Here is a 16011-nt window from a genome sequence, read left to right as displayed (position 1 = left end):
TTTATCTTGAATTTCTCACAAACTAGCTCTTTGATACTCTTGGCCACTTCACCTCTCTAAGCCTTAATTTCCTCATCAGAATGAAGGGGCTTTATTAGATGATATACGAAGCCCTTTCTAACTCCAAAAACATGCTTATAACAAAGGGACCTATATAAATAATTTTTTTCAGTGAAACTTTAAAAGTGAAAATCAGACTATTTACTTAACAAGTAAGGAAAAAAAAGCATTCACATAATACATTTAGAAGTATTAATTTATTGAGCATTTGCTGTATGCTAGGCACTGTCCTAAGTCCTGAGCTGACTGGGCTAAAAAACTTTAAGTACATACATAAGGGATTTCAATTTTAATTTAGTCAGGTTTTATATAAGATTTTAAATTTTACAATTTAAAATTTGAAAAGGGACTTTGAAGTAGATAAATAGTCTGAGGTATTATTGATACATAGTATTAGGTACTAATTTACCTTTTTTGTGTGTGAGAAATAAGCAGTTCTTAAGCATTTTAGATGTACATTATAAACCATTTTAATGCTATTTGGAGGTGATTTTTTCACCTGTGTTTCAAAGTATAGCTTCAAGGAACACTGGGGCATTTTGTCATCCTCACTGGAATGCTTATTGGTGCTTGAAGTAATAAGACCTTTTAATAAGTTATTTCTGATTGACTTTCTCAAATACTCAGAATTTTATCTTTTTAACTAAATTACTTGTCTAACCGAAAGTTTTCTGGAACTTCTAAAATATATTTTGGTTAAGTGCCTCAGATCAACCTTGGGTATTATTAATTTAATAATCATTGTTACGTCTGCATATTCACGTGGAAATTTTTTTTTTTTCCTGAGAGATCCTGAATTTCAATATATTTTCTCTCAGATATTTCCAGCCACCAGGAACTTGGGTACAATGTGCATTAGAATCTAGGGAACTTCTTGCTTTATGTTTGAAAAAAATCAAAGCCCCTCTGAGTAAGGTAGGTCAAATAGCTAAAACCAGTTTTTGTGGGGGGTTCTCTCTCTGTGTGTGTGTGTGTGTGTGTGTGTGTGTGTGTGTGTTCTCTCATTTTCAGATAATCCTTGTTTGAGTAGATTTTCCAAAATAACTGTTAAATGCTACTGTTGGTAAGCACACTACTACAAATGCTGTTTTCATTTTTAAAGTTGTATATATTCTTTTTTAATGGAAATGAAAATCTTTTTGCTTTAGAATCAAATTTTTTTCATTCATTATTTGAGAACCTCTTATGTGCAATAATCTTTACTGAAAATGTTTATATAAAGCCATTGCTAAACATAATTTGGAGGCTATAGTATTAGGGCTATGGTATTCGGTTTTAAAAAATTTTTCGTTACTGCTCTGCAAAGAAAATATTTGTGCCTATTACTTAAAGTCAGGGTATAAACATCTTCAGAAAACAAATAGGGTTTGTTAGTGTAGTTAGGCTCTCTACATACCACTTTCAGTTTTCTTTATGCTAAACTTTATGACTTATTTCCATCAGGTATATTTGTAATTGAAATGGCTCTTTTGGTTTGACGAGCTTCAGATTCTCTTAAAACTCTGATAAAATTACATGTAAGAGTTCTTTGAAGTTTCTCCCTTTATTTTCCTTGTTTTTTCTCCCTGGAATTTGTATCAGTCAAATATTGGCCCTACTAGCTGAAAACTTTGCCTTTTTGTCCTTGTATTGTTTTTAATCTTTTTTTCCCTGTGTTCCTGACAGTTTCTTTTATCTTCCAGTTTTTGTATTAATTTTCTTTCAGTAGTAATATTTTAAGTTTAGAGTTTTTAATGTTCTTGATACAGTCTGTTGAATATTTCTGAAGGTTTAATAATATGCTGTTACTGTTTTTTACTTTCCTTCTGTTCCCTGATTTGTCTTAGTTTTTTTTTTTTTCCTGGAGTCAGTTTTTGTGTAATTTGGTCTTTTGTTTTCATACTTCAGGCTTTTGTCAGATGTTCATTAATAATTCATTAGCATTCAACAGATGTTTATTAACTCAACTCTGTGCCAGTCTACTTTTGGTGTTAGGGATATGGAAGTGAATGAGAGAGACAAAATCCCTGTCTTAGAGAGCTTTTATTTTAGTTGAAGGGGAGGGTGTAGAGTAGTCAATGAACAAAATAAATAGGTATATTAAGAGGTATAAATTCTGTGGAGGAAAAAGCCAGCACTGTGCAGGGAAGAGTTGCAATTTAAAATAGAATGGTTAGGGGAGGCCTCATTGATAAGGTGATACTTGAATAAACATTAAAGGCAGTACGGGAGGGAGCCACAATCTGGAGGAGAAGAGCATTATGGGTAGAGAAAACAAGTGTAGAGGCCAAAGGCAGGAGAATACCTGTGTGGTTAGAGTGGAGTGGGGAGGGAAAAGTAATTGGGGATGAAGCCAGGGAAGGCATGGAAAGTCGGTAGGTCAGGCCTTGTAGGCCCTTTTGAGGCCTGGTTTTTACTCTGAGTATAGTGGGTATAGAGCAGGGGTCCCCATCCCTCAGGTCGCGGACAGGTACTGGTTGGTGGCCTGTTAGGAACTGAGCCGCATAGCAGGAGGTGAGCAGCGGGGGTGGGTGAGTGAGCAAAGCTTCATCTGCTCCCTGTTGCTCCCTATTGCTGGCATTACCGCCTGAACAACCGCCCCACCCCCCACCCCCGTCTGTGGAAAAATTGCCTTCTGTGAAACCGGTACCTGGTGCCAAAAAGGTTGGAAGGTTGGGGACCGCTGGTATACAGGGTATAGGGCAGAATAGTGAGATGAATGATTTACAGTTTATCAGCTTCCTTCTGGCTGTGTTTAGAATAGATGTGAGGGGCATGGGCACCTTTAGGAAGCGATTGTAGTAGTCATGAGAAATGATATTTGGATCAGTAGTAGAGGAAGTGAGAAGTGGACAGGTTCTGGCTGTATTTTGAAGGTAGTCAGTAGGATTTACTCATGAAGCTGGATGTATGTTTATGAGTTGGAATAGTCAAGGGTGACTTCCATGGTTCTTAACTTGATCAACCAGAGGAGGGAGTTACTGATAGTGAAGTAGGAAAGGCTTTAAGAGGAGCAGGTCAGGGGACTTCCCTGGTGGTCCAGTGGGTAAGACTCCTTGTTCCCAATGCAAGGGGCCCAGGTTGAATCCCTGGTCGGGGAACTAGGTCCCGCATGCGTGCAGCAGCTAAGAGTCCGCATGCCACAACTAAGACCTGGCACAGCCAAAATAAATAATAAATAAATAAATTAAATTAAAAAAAAAAAAAGGAGCAGGTCAGGCAGGAGAGATCAAAGCTCATCTCAAAGTGGTGCTTAGATGTCCATTAGACATGGAAGTAGAAATAGTGGGGAGCTGGATAAATGAGCAAGGGAGTGGTCCAGACCAGAGATAATAAATTTGGGGTGTGATGGTATTTAAAGCTATAATGTTAGATGAGATTTCCTAGAGAGTTTAGAGAAAGGGAGAAATTTCAGGACTGAATCCTGGGATCCTTTAATGATAAAAGTTTGAGAAGATGAGAAAAAAAATCAGTCAGTACTTCTAATTAGCTGCAGGGAGAGCAATATATATAATCAGGAGATCTAGAAGGTGAGGGGAATGTTCAGGAAAGAGATTGAGGATTTTGGAGGTTTTGTTGTTAGTGAATGTTGAATTCCAGAGGCCAGTAAAAGGTTTTCAGGATTTGGGGAGGAGTGTTAGATGGGATAGAAAAGGGCATATGTGGGCTTACCTGGTGGTGCAGTGGTTGAAAGTCCGCCTGCTGATGCAGGGGGCATGGGTTTGTGCCCCGGTCTGGGAAGATCCCACATGCTGCAGAGCGGCTGGGCCCGTGAGCCATGGCCACTGAGCCTGCGCGTCCGGAGCCTGTGCTCCGCAATGGGAGAGGCCACAACAGTGAGGCCCGCGTACCGCAAAAAAAAAAAAAGAGAAAAGGGCATATGTGGAACCATATGGAGATCGGAGTGTGGGAGATGAGGGAGTGACTGAGGTAATGGTAAAGAAGAATTAAAGGGCTCGATAAGATGGATTATTCCTGGTTGTCTGAGGACAGATGGTGTGGTGAGGCTGAGGAATGGGGAATGCAGATGGAGGCTGAGGGAGTAAGAAGCTCTCTGTCACCCTCTGTACGTGGTGTCGCTTGTTGACTACTAGGCTTTGCTTTAGGGAACCAGTCGAATGAGGAGGGTTTTACTCTGGATGGCTGTACCTATACTAGCTTATCTAGTTCTCACCAGAAAGGTCTTGATAAAATTATCTGCCTGCTCATGTCTCCCAAATTTGTTATCTACAGCTCAGATTTCTCCAAGAGCTCCAGACCAAATAGATATCTCACTATCCACTGAACAGCTTCACTTGGATATCTTAGATAAATCCTCTTAAACTTAAATGTCTGAAACCAAATATAGCACATCCTTCCCCATTTAATCTGTTTTTTATTTGTGTCAGAAAAATAGTGTTACCTAGATGCCCAAGCTGGATACTTGACCATCATTCTAGAATCTTCTTTTCTTCCTTCCCATATCCAGTTATTATTAAATCCTACAGATTTTATCTCCTAAATAGCTCTTGGCTTGGATCTTTATGCTGCTGTTATTTCTGACCCCTCAGTTCAGGTCAGCTACAACTCCTGCCCAAATTATTGAAACAACCTCCATTTTTGTTCTCCCACCCGCTTCCTCAAAACACCCATTTTAGCCATATTGAGCTACATTCATTTTGTCACATATGGCAAACTGTTTCTGGCCTCTGCTGATTTAGCAGTGAGTTACCATTGTGGATTCAGTATTCAGTGCATGAGACTCCTTGTAATGAATGTTCATTTTTTTTTTAAGCCACATACATATTATAGTGAGAATAATAAAAGTAGAAACCTTTGTTCATGAGATTTCTAGTAGATGATGAGGTCATCAGGTCTTTGTTTTCTTCTAAAAAGTGTAATTTCCATTCAAAAAACTGTATACTGTTTTTAGGGGAAAGGAGTTTTTTTCTATGCAAGTATTTTAATTTTTGCTTGAATTATACCAGTTTCATCAATATAGTCATTAGATTTTCCCTTTATTTGCTGTTTTTGTTGCCATACCTCTGATGATAACTTTTTTTTTTAAACTGGTGATGTTGGGTAGATTAATCATGGATTCCTTAAGCATCTATGAAATCTGTTTATTAATGAGTTATTCTCTCATTTCTTTTCTCCTCAGAGGGGAACTTACGTTTCTTTTTGTTTGTGTTTTGTTAAGGTACGGCTTGTAGATGCAAGCTTTGTTTGGACTGAGCCCCATTCTAAGAGACTTAAGGTTAAACTAACTATTCAGAAAGAGGTAAGCTATACATAATTTTCTCAGCATGGTTTAAAGTATAGGTAGGATAAGGAGACAAAAGACCTGTATGCAGAAAATTATAAGACACTGATGAAAGAAATTAAAGATGATACAAATAGATGCAGAGACATACCATGTTCCTGGATTGGAAGAATCAACATAGTGAAAATGACTCTACTACCCAAAGCAATCTACAGATTCAATGCAATCCCTATCAAACTACCACTGGCATTTTTCACAGAGCTAGAACAAAAAATTTCACAATTTGTATGGAAACACAAAAGACCCCGAATAGCCAAAGCAATCTTGAGAACGAAAAATGGAGCTGGAGGAATCAGGCTCCCTGACTTCAGACTATACTACAAAGCTACAGTAATCAAGACAGTATGGTACTGGCACAAAACCAGAAAGATAGATCAATGGAACAGGATAGAAAACCCAGAGATAAACCCACGCACATATGGTCACTTTATCTTTGATAAAGGAGGCAGGAATGTACAGTGGATTGTATAGTGAATGTACTGCCTCTTCAATAAGTGGTGCTGGGAAAACTGGACAGGTACATGTAAAAGTATGAGATTAGATCACTCCCTAACACCATACACAAAAATAAGCTCAAAATGGATTAAAGACCTAAATGTAAGGCCAGAAACTATCAAACTCTTAGAGGAAAACATAGGCAGAACACTCTATGACATAAATCACAGAAAGATCCTTTTTGACCCACCTCCTAGAGAAATGGAAATAAAAACAAAAATAAACAAATGGGACCTAATGAAACTTCAGCGGTTTTGCACAGCAGAGGAAACCATAAACAAGACCAAAAGACAACCCTCAGAATGGGAGAAAATATTTGCAAATGAAGCAACTGACAAAGGATTAATGTCCAAAATTTATAAGCAGCTCATGCAGCTCAATAACAAAAAACAAACAACCCAATCCAAAAATGGGCAGAAGACCTAAATAGACATTTCTCCAAAGAAGATATACAGACTGCCAACAAACACGTGAAAGAATGCTCAACATCATTAATCATTAGAGAAATGCAAATCAAAACTGCAATGAAGTATCACCTCACACCAGTCAGAATGGCTATCATCAAAAAATCTAGAAACCATAAATGCTGGAGAGGGCGTGGAGAAAAGGGAACACTCTTGCACTGCTGGTGGGAATGTGAATTAGTACAGCTACTATGGAGAACAGTATGGAGGTTCCTTAAAAAACTACAAATAGAACTATCATATGACCCAGCAATCCCACTACTGGGCATATACCCTGAGAAAACCATAATTCAAAAAGAGTCATGTACCAAAATGTTCATTGCAGCTCTATTTACAATAGCCCGGAGATGGAAATGACCTAAGTGTCCATCATCGGATGAATGGATAAAGAAGATATGGCACATACATACAATGGAATATTACTCAGCCATAAAAAGAAATGAAATTGAGCTATTTGTAATGAGGTGGATAGACCTAGAGTCTGTCATACAGAGTGAAGTAAGTCAGAAAGAAAGACAAATACTGTATGCTAACGCATATATATGGAATTTAAGGAAAAAAAATGTCATGAAGAACCTAGGGGTAAGACAGGAATAAAGACATACCTACTAGAGAATGGACTTGAGGATATGGGGAGCGGGAAGGGTAAGCTGTGACAAAGCGAGAGAGCAGCATGGACATATATACACTACCAAATGTAAGGTAGGTAGTGGGAAGCAGCCGCATAGCACAGGGAGATCAGCTCAGTGCTTTGTGACCCCCTGGAAGGGTGGGTTAGGGAGGGTGGGAGGGAGGGAGACGCAAGAGGGAAGAAATATGGGAACATACGTATATGTGTAACTGATTCACTTTGTTATAGAGCAGAAACTAGCACACTATTGTAAAGCAATTATACTCCAATAAAGATGTAAAAAAAAAAGTATAGGTAGGAAAATGAGGGGCTATTGGTAAATTATGACTTGAACAGCTTAAAAGGAAACAAAGGCACTCTTAATTTTAACCCTTTGTTTTCTTTTGGATCATCTGCACAGATGATCAGGTTGATAGTAAGCAGCCATTGTTCATGATAGTGGGCTAAGTTAATCTTCTCAAAGTCATTTTTATTTGGAATAAGATTGAAGTAAAAACATGAGCTAAGGCAGTGCTTCTCAAACTTGGCTGATCATTTGACTCACAGTGACTGAATCAAACTGGATTCAATTGGATGTAAGATCCAGGAATCTATTAAAGCTTCCCAGGTGATTTCTGATGATTGCCTATGTTTGGGGACAATTAAATTAAGGAATGTCTTCTTTTTTGAGTTTTCTTGGTCTCCTAAGGAAGAACTTTATACGCACACACGCATGTACATGAATATATAGCTATTAAAATTCTGCAAAAAATATCCTTACAACACTTCAACTAAAGGTAAATTTGAAATGTTAATCTAATAAATCCTATGAATTAAACCTATATATCTTTCTTGAAATAGTATGACTTACGATTTTAAATGTAACTCATTTGTTGTTGATTTCCTCAAAGCATTCATGGAAGAAGATTTTAAGTTAAATATTGAAGGATCTTCTTTTAAGAAAACTATGCTATTAAACAGAAAGGAAAGAATGAAGGAGTGTGATTGTTTTCTTCGTCAGGTGATGAATGGTGCTATCCTTCAGCAAGTGTTTGTGGTGGATTATGTTGTTCAGCCCCAGATGTGTGGAGATTGCCACAGAGTGGAAGCTAAGGATTTCTGGAAGGCTGTGGTTCAAGTCAGGCAAAAGGTAATGAGAGAAAGATGATGTGTGAATCCTCCATCTTGTATTTCATCTTTGTCGGTTATAAATAGCGAGTAAAACTTTCTCCTTTCCCCTCTTTCCAAATCGTTCAGGCAGTAGGGATATCCAGGTCTCTGGGGCATTCACCTTTAGAAAGAGATCACTGCCACATTTTAGATAATCTTTAAAGGTTGTTTTTGTTTTAAAAATCAGTGTCCTATATCTGTAGATGGCTTTTTTTTTTGCATTTCATTTATTAATCCAGTAATGCATTTATGTTTAGACTTTGCACAAAAAAACTTTCTACTATCTGGAACAGTTGATTTTGAAATATGGCATGTACCAGAATACACTTCGTATCAAAGACATTCATGGTGAGTTAAAATTTAAAGCATTTGAAATGATGTCAGAATTTTATTGCAGCTATCCTAAGGAGTCTTTTATCTTTACTGATAGTATCTAGAATAGTACTGTCCAAAAGAAATTTCTGTTAGGAAGAAAAAAATCTTAGCTCTTTATCTGCACTGTCCAACCAGTTTGGTAGCCTCTAGCCATATGTAGCTATTGAATATTTGAAATGTGGTTAGTGCAACTGGGGAGCTGAATTTTTAATTTTTTTCTACTTTAATTGAAATTTACACTAAATAGCTACCAGATGAGTAAACCAGTAACTACATTAATAGAATGTAAAGTGGTATGATAGAAATTCATCAAAAACTTATTTTATGTAGAGGTCAGTTTTCTGATTGAAAGAAAATTATTTTTGAGATCTGTGAGTTGTAATATTTTTGTTTTTCATATGCCTAGCTGCATTTGTGCTGGATACATTAAATCAAAAGGCTAAACTCAGTAATAATAAATAGTGATATACAAATGATATAATTAGATTTCTTGAAGATGGAATTTAAAAATGTGTAATTTCATAATGGCTCCTCACAGCGTGTTCTGTCTTAGCACTTACTATTGATGTAGCACACTTTTATATACTAGCCGATGGATAAATATTTCTTTAATAATAGAAAAAGTAAATATTCTTTAGCAAACTCTTAAGTCTCTTGCTAAAAGTTAATATTTTTAGTTGTAGGACATGTGTATAATTTTCCTGGTTGTTAAAGTACAGGTTTAGAGATAGCTATTCTTGAAGGAATGACCAAATTCTTGTACTACTTATTTTAAAAGTGTAAGCTCCTCTGTTACTTACTGATCTGTTAGTCATTTATCTCATATGTCTTGAGGAAAGTAATTAGAAGTGTAATTTTAGGTCCTTAAATGGGAAGAAATGAGTATCAGTTATGTCACCTGGAGAAAATCTTTTAAGCTTTGTATCTGATTTGAGTGCATTACCACTATAAGGTTAACAGTCTAAATTTGTAAAACATAGTTTACTGAATACTTACTGTGGGGAAGGTACTTTGCAGCCTGTTTAACATGGTGCCTGGATATTTGTGGCTAGCCATCAGGCAAAAATACACCTTTGTTCTGAGTAACTTTGTTTTGAGTAACTTTTGGGGATTAGGGGATCCTAATATTCTAGAAAAGGAAGCAGAAAACTCTGATTATCGTTCATCACCAGGGCAGAAATGTCCTTACACAGAATTTTTTGTAGCAAAAGACTTGGATACATTCTGGTACATACCTTTGCAGTCACTTTAAAAATCAAAAATGCTGGAAGTTTAACAGTCCTTTTTTTCATCCAGAGGAATTAATCTATTTTTTTCCCCCTACTGGTTCTTGATTTGATGTAAATGAATCTTTTGTTTGTTTGCTTGTTTGTTTGTAACTTTGTTTTTAAAATCATAACAATTGTAAAAATTTAAACAGAAGTATATATGAATAAAGGACCTCTGTCCCATTTATCCACTTGTTATTCCCAGATGTAGCCCCTTAAAACAAGGTATTACAATGTGTACTCTGTATATGAATTGTGATAGCATTGGTTTTCCCTCATATATGAGACTGTTCTGTAATATTCTGTGACTTGCCATCTTAATATATTTAGAAACGTTTCCAGGTCATTGCATATAATCCTATTTTATTATTTTTCACCACTATGGTTGTGTATTTGTTAATCAGTATGTTTTTAATTATTTAGTTGTTTCCTATTAACTGGTTTACAAGATGCTCTAGTTTTTTTTGCTGCTACAAACAGTACTGTAATAAACATCCTTATGTTTGTGCATAGTGGTTTTTCTGTGGGACTGAGTTCAGGAATTGAAATTACTAGACAAAAGTATGCAAATGTTAAATTTTATACATGTGCTGCTAGATTGTTTTCCAAAATGGTGCCAGCTTACAGTCCAGTCACTTGTGAGAATTTCTGTTTTTCCAAACACTTGCCAACACTGCATAAGATTGTATTGGACTTTCTAATTTTTGCTGTTCTGATGAAGAGAATAAAGGCATCTTGTTTTTATTTTCATTTCCTTGATTACTAATGAGGGTTAACATTTTCATATGTACTGGCTATTTATGTTTATCTAATGTGAATTGTCTGTTCTGCATATATCTGTTTTTTCCTTACATATTTTGTGTCTGTTATTTAGTATATCAATCTCATTACGTGTGTGTATTATTACATATAGAGAGAGAGGAGCATGCAGAGCATGTGTTTGAGTGTGAGCCTGAGAGAGCATATACTTTCTTACAATGTCTCATGTCTGTTATCATCTAAATTTTTCTTTTTTCTTTTTTTTTTTGTGGTACGCGGGCCTCTCACTGTTGTGGCCTCTCCTGTTGCGGAGCACAGGCTCCAGTTGCGCAGGCTCAGCAGCCATGGCTCACAGGCCCAGCCGCTCCGCGGCATGTGGGATCTTCCCGGACCGGGGCACGAAGCCGTGTCCCCTGCATTAGCAGGCAGACTCTCAACCACTGCGCCACCAGGGAAGCCCTAAATTTTTCATTTTTTGGTTTTGTATAGCTATGGCTTATGACTTTCTGTCTTACATAGGAAAGTTTTTTATACTCCAAAGATATTTTTAGAAAGTAAATTTCTGTTTTACTTTTGGATCTTTAATCTTACCTGGTAAGAGTTTTTCCCAGAAAGTTAACTTGCATTGTCTCAATACTTACCTACCAAGTAGTCTGTCCTTTCCCCACTGATTTGAAATATCTCCTTTCTTATATATACTAAATTCCTTTGTACACATGGCTCAGTTCTGGTTTATTTTGTCCCACTGCTTTTATTACAGTATGTAAATTATACTTTATAGTATGTGCCCTTTTATTAATTCTTTTGTAAACCTTGGTTGATAGTGAGTAAGAGCATGGATTTTGGAACCAGATTTTGTGAATTTGAATCTCTGTCCCACCAGTTTTTTGCTGTGTGACCTTAGGCAAGTTATTTAACTTCTCTGAGCGTCAGTTTTCCCATTAATAGAATAGAGAGGATGATAATAACACTACCTCATAGGATTATAATGAGGATTAAATAATTTGTGTAAAGCACTTAGAACTGTGCCTGGTGCATAATCATGTTTATTTAGTTCTTTTCTGTATTTCAGTGACATGTTATTGTTTTCATCGTGAAGATTTTGAATGTTTCTAGTTTTTTTTGACTATTCTATGCTTTTTATTATTGTGGATGGCAACTGTTTTCATTATGTTTTCTAAGTGATTATTGCTAGTATTTTGGAAATGTTGATTTTGTATGTTGATCTTTCTGAAATTTCTTAATCACTAATAGTTTACATTATATTCTTGTCATATACATGATAATTTACTAGGTAAATTATTATCTGTACACAACGGTAGTTTTATTTCTTCCTTTGCAGTACTATTCCCTCTTTTTTTCCCCTTTGGCTAGGAGTGGAGAATAGCATTGAGTGATAATGTATCAGGCATTACCATCTTTCTGTGTTTCACCCCTAAATAGAATATTTGTTGAGATTTCTATCTGATACATATGCATACAAAGTTATATTTAAACTGTTCTGTCCCATCATGCTATCAGTTACGTTAGTGACGTTGAAACAGTTGGAGTTTTCCCCTCTTTCTGCATACTATTAATCAACATGTTGAAGTTTTGTAAGAACCTGCCCAGTAAGCCATCCAGTTTGGTATGAGGAAAGGGTGTAAAGGCTTTTCAACTCCTTTTATTAGGACGTTAGTCTTTCAGGTATTATACTGCTTCTTGAATCAATTTTAATAGCATTTTCCAAGGAAATTCACCATTTCGTCTAGCTTTTCACATACTTGGCATAAAATTGAACGTGGTATATATATCATAGTGTTAAATCTCATCCATAACTATCATTGTATCTTCTTTATTTTTGCTAATGTTGTTTGTCTTTTTTCATCTCCCTTCACTTCCTCTCTCTCCCCGTTCCCATCAGATTTGCCAAAGTTTTGTCTATTCTAGTTTTTTCAAAGTTAGTTTTATCAAGAAAGTCTTACTTTTTCTTAATTTTTGCTTTTGTTACTAATCCTTCTATTTAAAAATTTTTTTAATTGAGATAGAATTGTAGAATTGACATAAAACATTATATTAGTTTCAGGTATACAATATATTGATTGAATATTTGTGTATATTGCTGAATGGTCACCCTATTAAGTCTAGTTAACATACATCACCATACATAGTTATACAATTTTTTTCCCTTCTACTTTCTTTAGTTTTTTGTTTGAATTAATTGAAAGCTTAGTTTATTTTCAGTTGCTAATATGTAGACTTAATACATTTTCTGAGTATCATATTGGCTCTGTAGCTGGTACTTAAAGCTGACTTTTTCCACTACCCATTGCATATTCCTTTTTTTTCTCACCAAGTATCTCAGCTATTTGATGCTCTTGAGTACATACCTCGGTGTAGAATTGCTGAGTCATATGGTAAATTTATATTTATCTTTTTAAGAAACTACTAAAGTGTTTCCAAAGTGGCTGTATCATTTTATATTCCCATCAGCAGTGTTTGAGGGTTCTAGTTTCTGCATATCCTCATCAACACTTGCTATTGTTTCTTTTTATAAATAGCCGTTTTAGAGGATAATTTGAAGTGGTATCTCATTGTGGTTTTAATGTGCATTTCCCAAATGACTAATGATGTTGATTATCTTTCATGAGCTTATTAGCCATTTCTGTATCTTTTTTGGTGAAATAGCTGTTTAAATATTTTGCCCAGTTTTTGACTGGGTTGTCTGAAGTTGTAAGAGTTATTAAAATATACACTGGATACAAGCCCCTTATCACATATGATTTGTAAATATTTTCTCCTAGTTTATCTTTCCATTTTCTTAATGGGTCTTTTTTTAAAATTGTGATAAGAACACTTAACATAAAATCTACCCTCTTAAATTTTTAAGTGTATAATACATTATAGTTGACTGTAAGTATAGTGTTATACAGCATATCTCTAGAGCTTAATCTCTTGCTTAACTTAAACTTTATGCCCATTAACTAGTCACTCCTCATTTCCCCCTCCTCTCTGGCAACCATCATTCCACTGTTTAATTCAATGAATTTGACTATTTTAGATACCTCATATGAGTAGAATCATGCAGTATTTGTCTTTCTGTGACTGGCTTATTTCACTTTGCATAATGTCCTCAAGGTTAGTCCATGTTTTTGTACATTGTAGAATTTCCTTCCTTTTTAAGGCTGAATAATGTTCCATTGGAGGTGTATATCACATTTTAACCATTCATCTGTTGTGGAAACAACTTAAATGTCCATCATCTTGGCTGTAGTGAATAGTGCTGCAGTAAACATGGGAGATCTTGATTTCGCTTCTTTTGAATAAATACCTAGAAATAGGATTACTGGATTATATGGTAGTTCTATTTTTAATTTTTTGAAGAACATCTGGACTATCTTCCATAGTGGCTGCACAGTTTTATATTCTCCGTAGTAGTGTACAAGGGTTCCAGTATTTCCATGTTCTCGCCAGTACTAATTGTCTTTTGTGGGTTTTTTTGGTAATAGCCATCCTGACAGGTGTGAAATGTAAACTTATTGTGGTTTGGATTTGCATTTCCCTGACGATTAACAACATTGAGCTTTTTTCATATACCTATTTGCCATTTGCACATCTTCTTTGGAGAAATGTCTTGTTCCTCTGCCTGTTGCTTAATTGGGTTATTAGTTTTTTTTGCTGTTGAGCTGTAGGAATTCCTAATAGATTTTGGAGATTAACCCCTTTGCAGATACATGGTCTGCAAATATTTTCTCCAATTCTGTAGGTTGCCCTTTCACTGTGGTGATTGTTTCTTTTGCTGTGTGGAAGCTTTTTGGGTTTGATGTAGTCTCAGTTGTTTATTTTTGTTTTTGTTTTGGTGTCATCCATGAAATCATTGCCAAGACCAGTGTCATGAAGCTTTTTTTGTATGTTTTCTCGTAGAAGTTCTATAGTTTCAGGTCTTACATTTGAGTCTTTTTAATCTGTTTTGAGTTGATTTTTGTAAGATGAGTTCAATTTCATTCTTTTGCATGTGGATATCCAGTTTTCCCAATGCCGTTTGTTGAAGAGACTATCATTTCCCCACCATGTATTTGTGGCACACTTGTTGAAGATCAGTTAACTGTATGTGTGGATTGATTCTATAGACTTGTCTTTTTGTCGATACCATACTGTTTTGATTACTGTAACTTTGTAATATATTTTGAAATTAGGACGTGTGATGCCTGCATGAAATGGTGTCTTTTGAATTGTGAAATTTCTAAATTTTGAAGTCTAATTTATCATTTTTTAGATAGCATGCTTTTGGTGTCATGTTTAAGAACTCTTGTCTAATTGATATCAGAAAGATTTTCTCCTGTTTCTTTCAAATGTTTTATAATTCTAGCTCTTATATTTAAGTCTAACCCTTTTGAGTTAATATTTATGCATGGTGTAAGGGTCTAAATTCATCTTTTCCCATGTGGATAGCCTGTTTTCCTAGTGAAAAGACTATTCTTTTCCCAATGAATTGCCTTGGATCCTCTGTCAAAGATTTATTGACTATAAATGTAAGGGTTTATTTCTGGATTCTCAAGTCTGTTCTGTAGATCTGTATAATCTATCCTTAATATACTAGTACCTCACTGTCTTGACTACCTAAAGTTATTGAGTTTTGAAATTGGGAAGTGTAAATTCCTGACAACTTTGGTCGCCTTCAAAATTGTTTTGGCTATTCGAAGTTATTTTAGTCTTCCTAGTTAGCTGAGTTGTTTGGAAGAATATCTCTAAACATTTCTTAGCAGGTAGTTTGCTTTTAGTTATCTCTTTGCTGCTTATTTTTAATGGTACTGCATTGTGATCAGATAACATTGTAGTAATTTCTGCTGTTTGGAATTTATTGAATTTTTTTATTCTTAGATGTGATTATTTTATGAATATTCTATGACTTTTTGAAAATAATAGTCTTTCTTGGGACCATGTTCTACAATGTCAATTAAATCAACCTTGATACTTGGTTTTTCAAGTTCTATGTATCCTCCCTATTTTTGGTCATTTTGGTCATTTTGGTTTTGATAGTCTTATACTGGTCTCCCACAATGATTGCATGTGTATTAACATTTGTTAATTTTATTCTTTTTAATAGTTTTTGTTTTCTTCATCTCAGTGCTATGTTATTAGATGAATTCCTATTGTCTTCTTGGTAGATTGTTCCATTTATTACATAAAATATCCTTCTGTTTAATATTGTTTTCTTTTAACCTTAATTTTATTTTGTCTGAAATTTAAATTGGGCATCTTGTTTTGTTAGTATTTATCGGATTTGTCTATCCTTTTGTCAAACAAGCCTTTAAGTGATAACGGTATTCCTCCTGTGCTATGGCTAGAATATTGTAATTGTTTAATATGCATTGAATTTTTGGTATAATCATGTTAGCAGAGGAAAATCTTACTTTGTGGTATTATTTTAACATGGCTTTTTTCTTTAAAAGATGGTCTGGATTTCTATTATTCCTCAAAACAACATGCTCAGAAGATGGTAGAATTTCTTCAGTGTACGGTTCCCACTAGGTATGTTTTGAACGTACA

The 16011-nt window shown here is 35.4% G+C and overlaps 1 protein-coding gene across 1 annotated transcript in view; it reads left to right on the top strand.

Annotated features, from left to right (window-relative positions):
- NMD3 (NMD3 ribosome export adaptor) overlaps positions 1 to 16011 on the top strand; it is a 39824-nt gene that overhangs the window by 2646 nt on the left and 21167 nt on the right. Inside the window, exons 4-8 of the mRNA XM_060011189.1 lie at positions 879 to 975; positions 5219 to 5299; positions 7932 to 8060; positions 8338 to 8428; positions 15915 to 15993. Of these exons, the coding sequence (XP_059867172.1) occupies positions 879 to 975; positions 5219 to 5299; positions 7932 to 8060; positions 8338 to 8428; positions 15915 to 15993 (477 nt within the window). The remainder of the gene's footprint in view (positions 1 to 878; positions 976 to 5218; positions 5300 to 7931; positions 8061 to 8337; positions 8429 to 15914; positions 15994 to 16011) is intronic.

Source organism: Delphinus delphis, chromosome 4, assembly GCF_949987515.2.
Source record: "Delphinus delphis chromosome 4, mDelDel1.2, whole genome shotgun sequence".
NCBI lineage: Eukaryota > Metazoa > Chordata > Mammalia > Artiodactyla > Delphinidae > Delphinus > Delphinus delphis.
The sequence above is the reverse complement of the archived record's forward strand: the minus strand, read 5'-3'. Positions and strand labels throughout refer to the sequence as shown.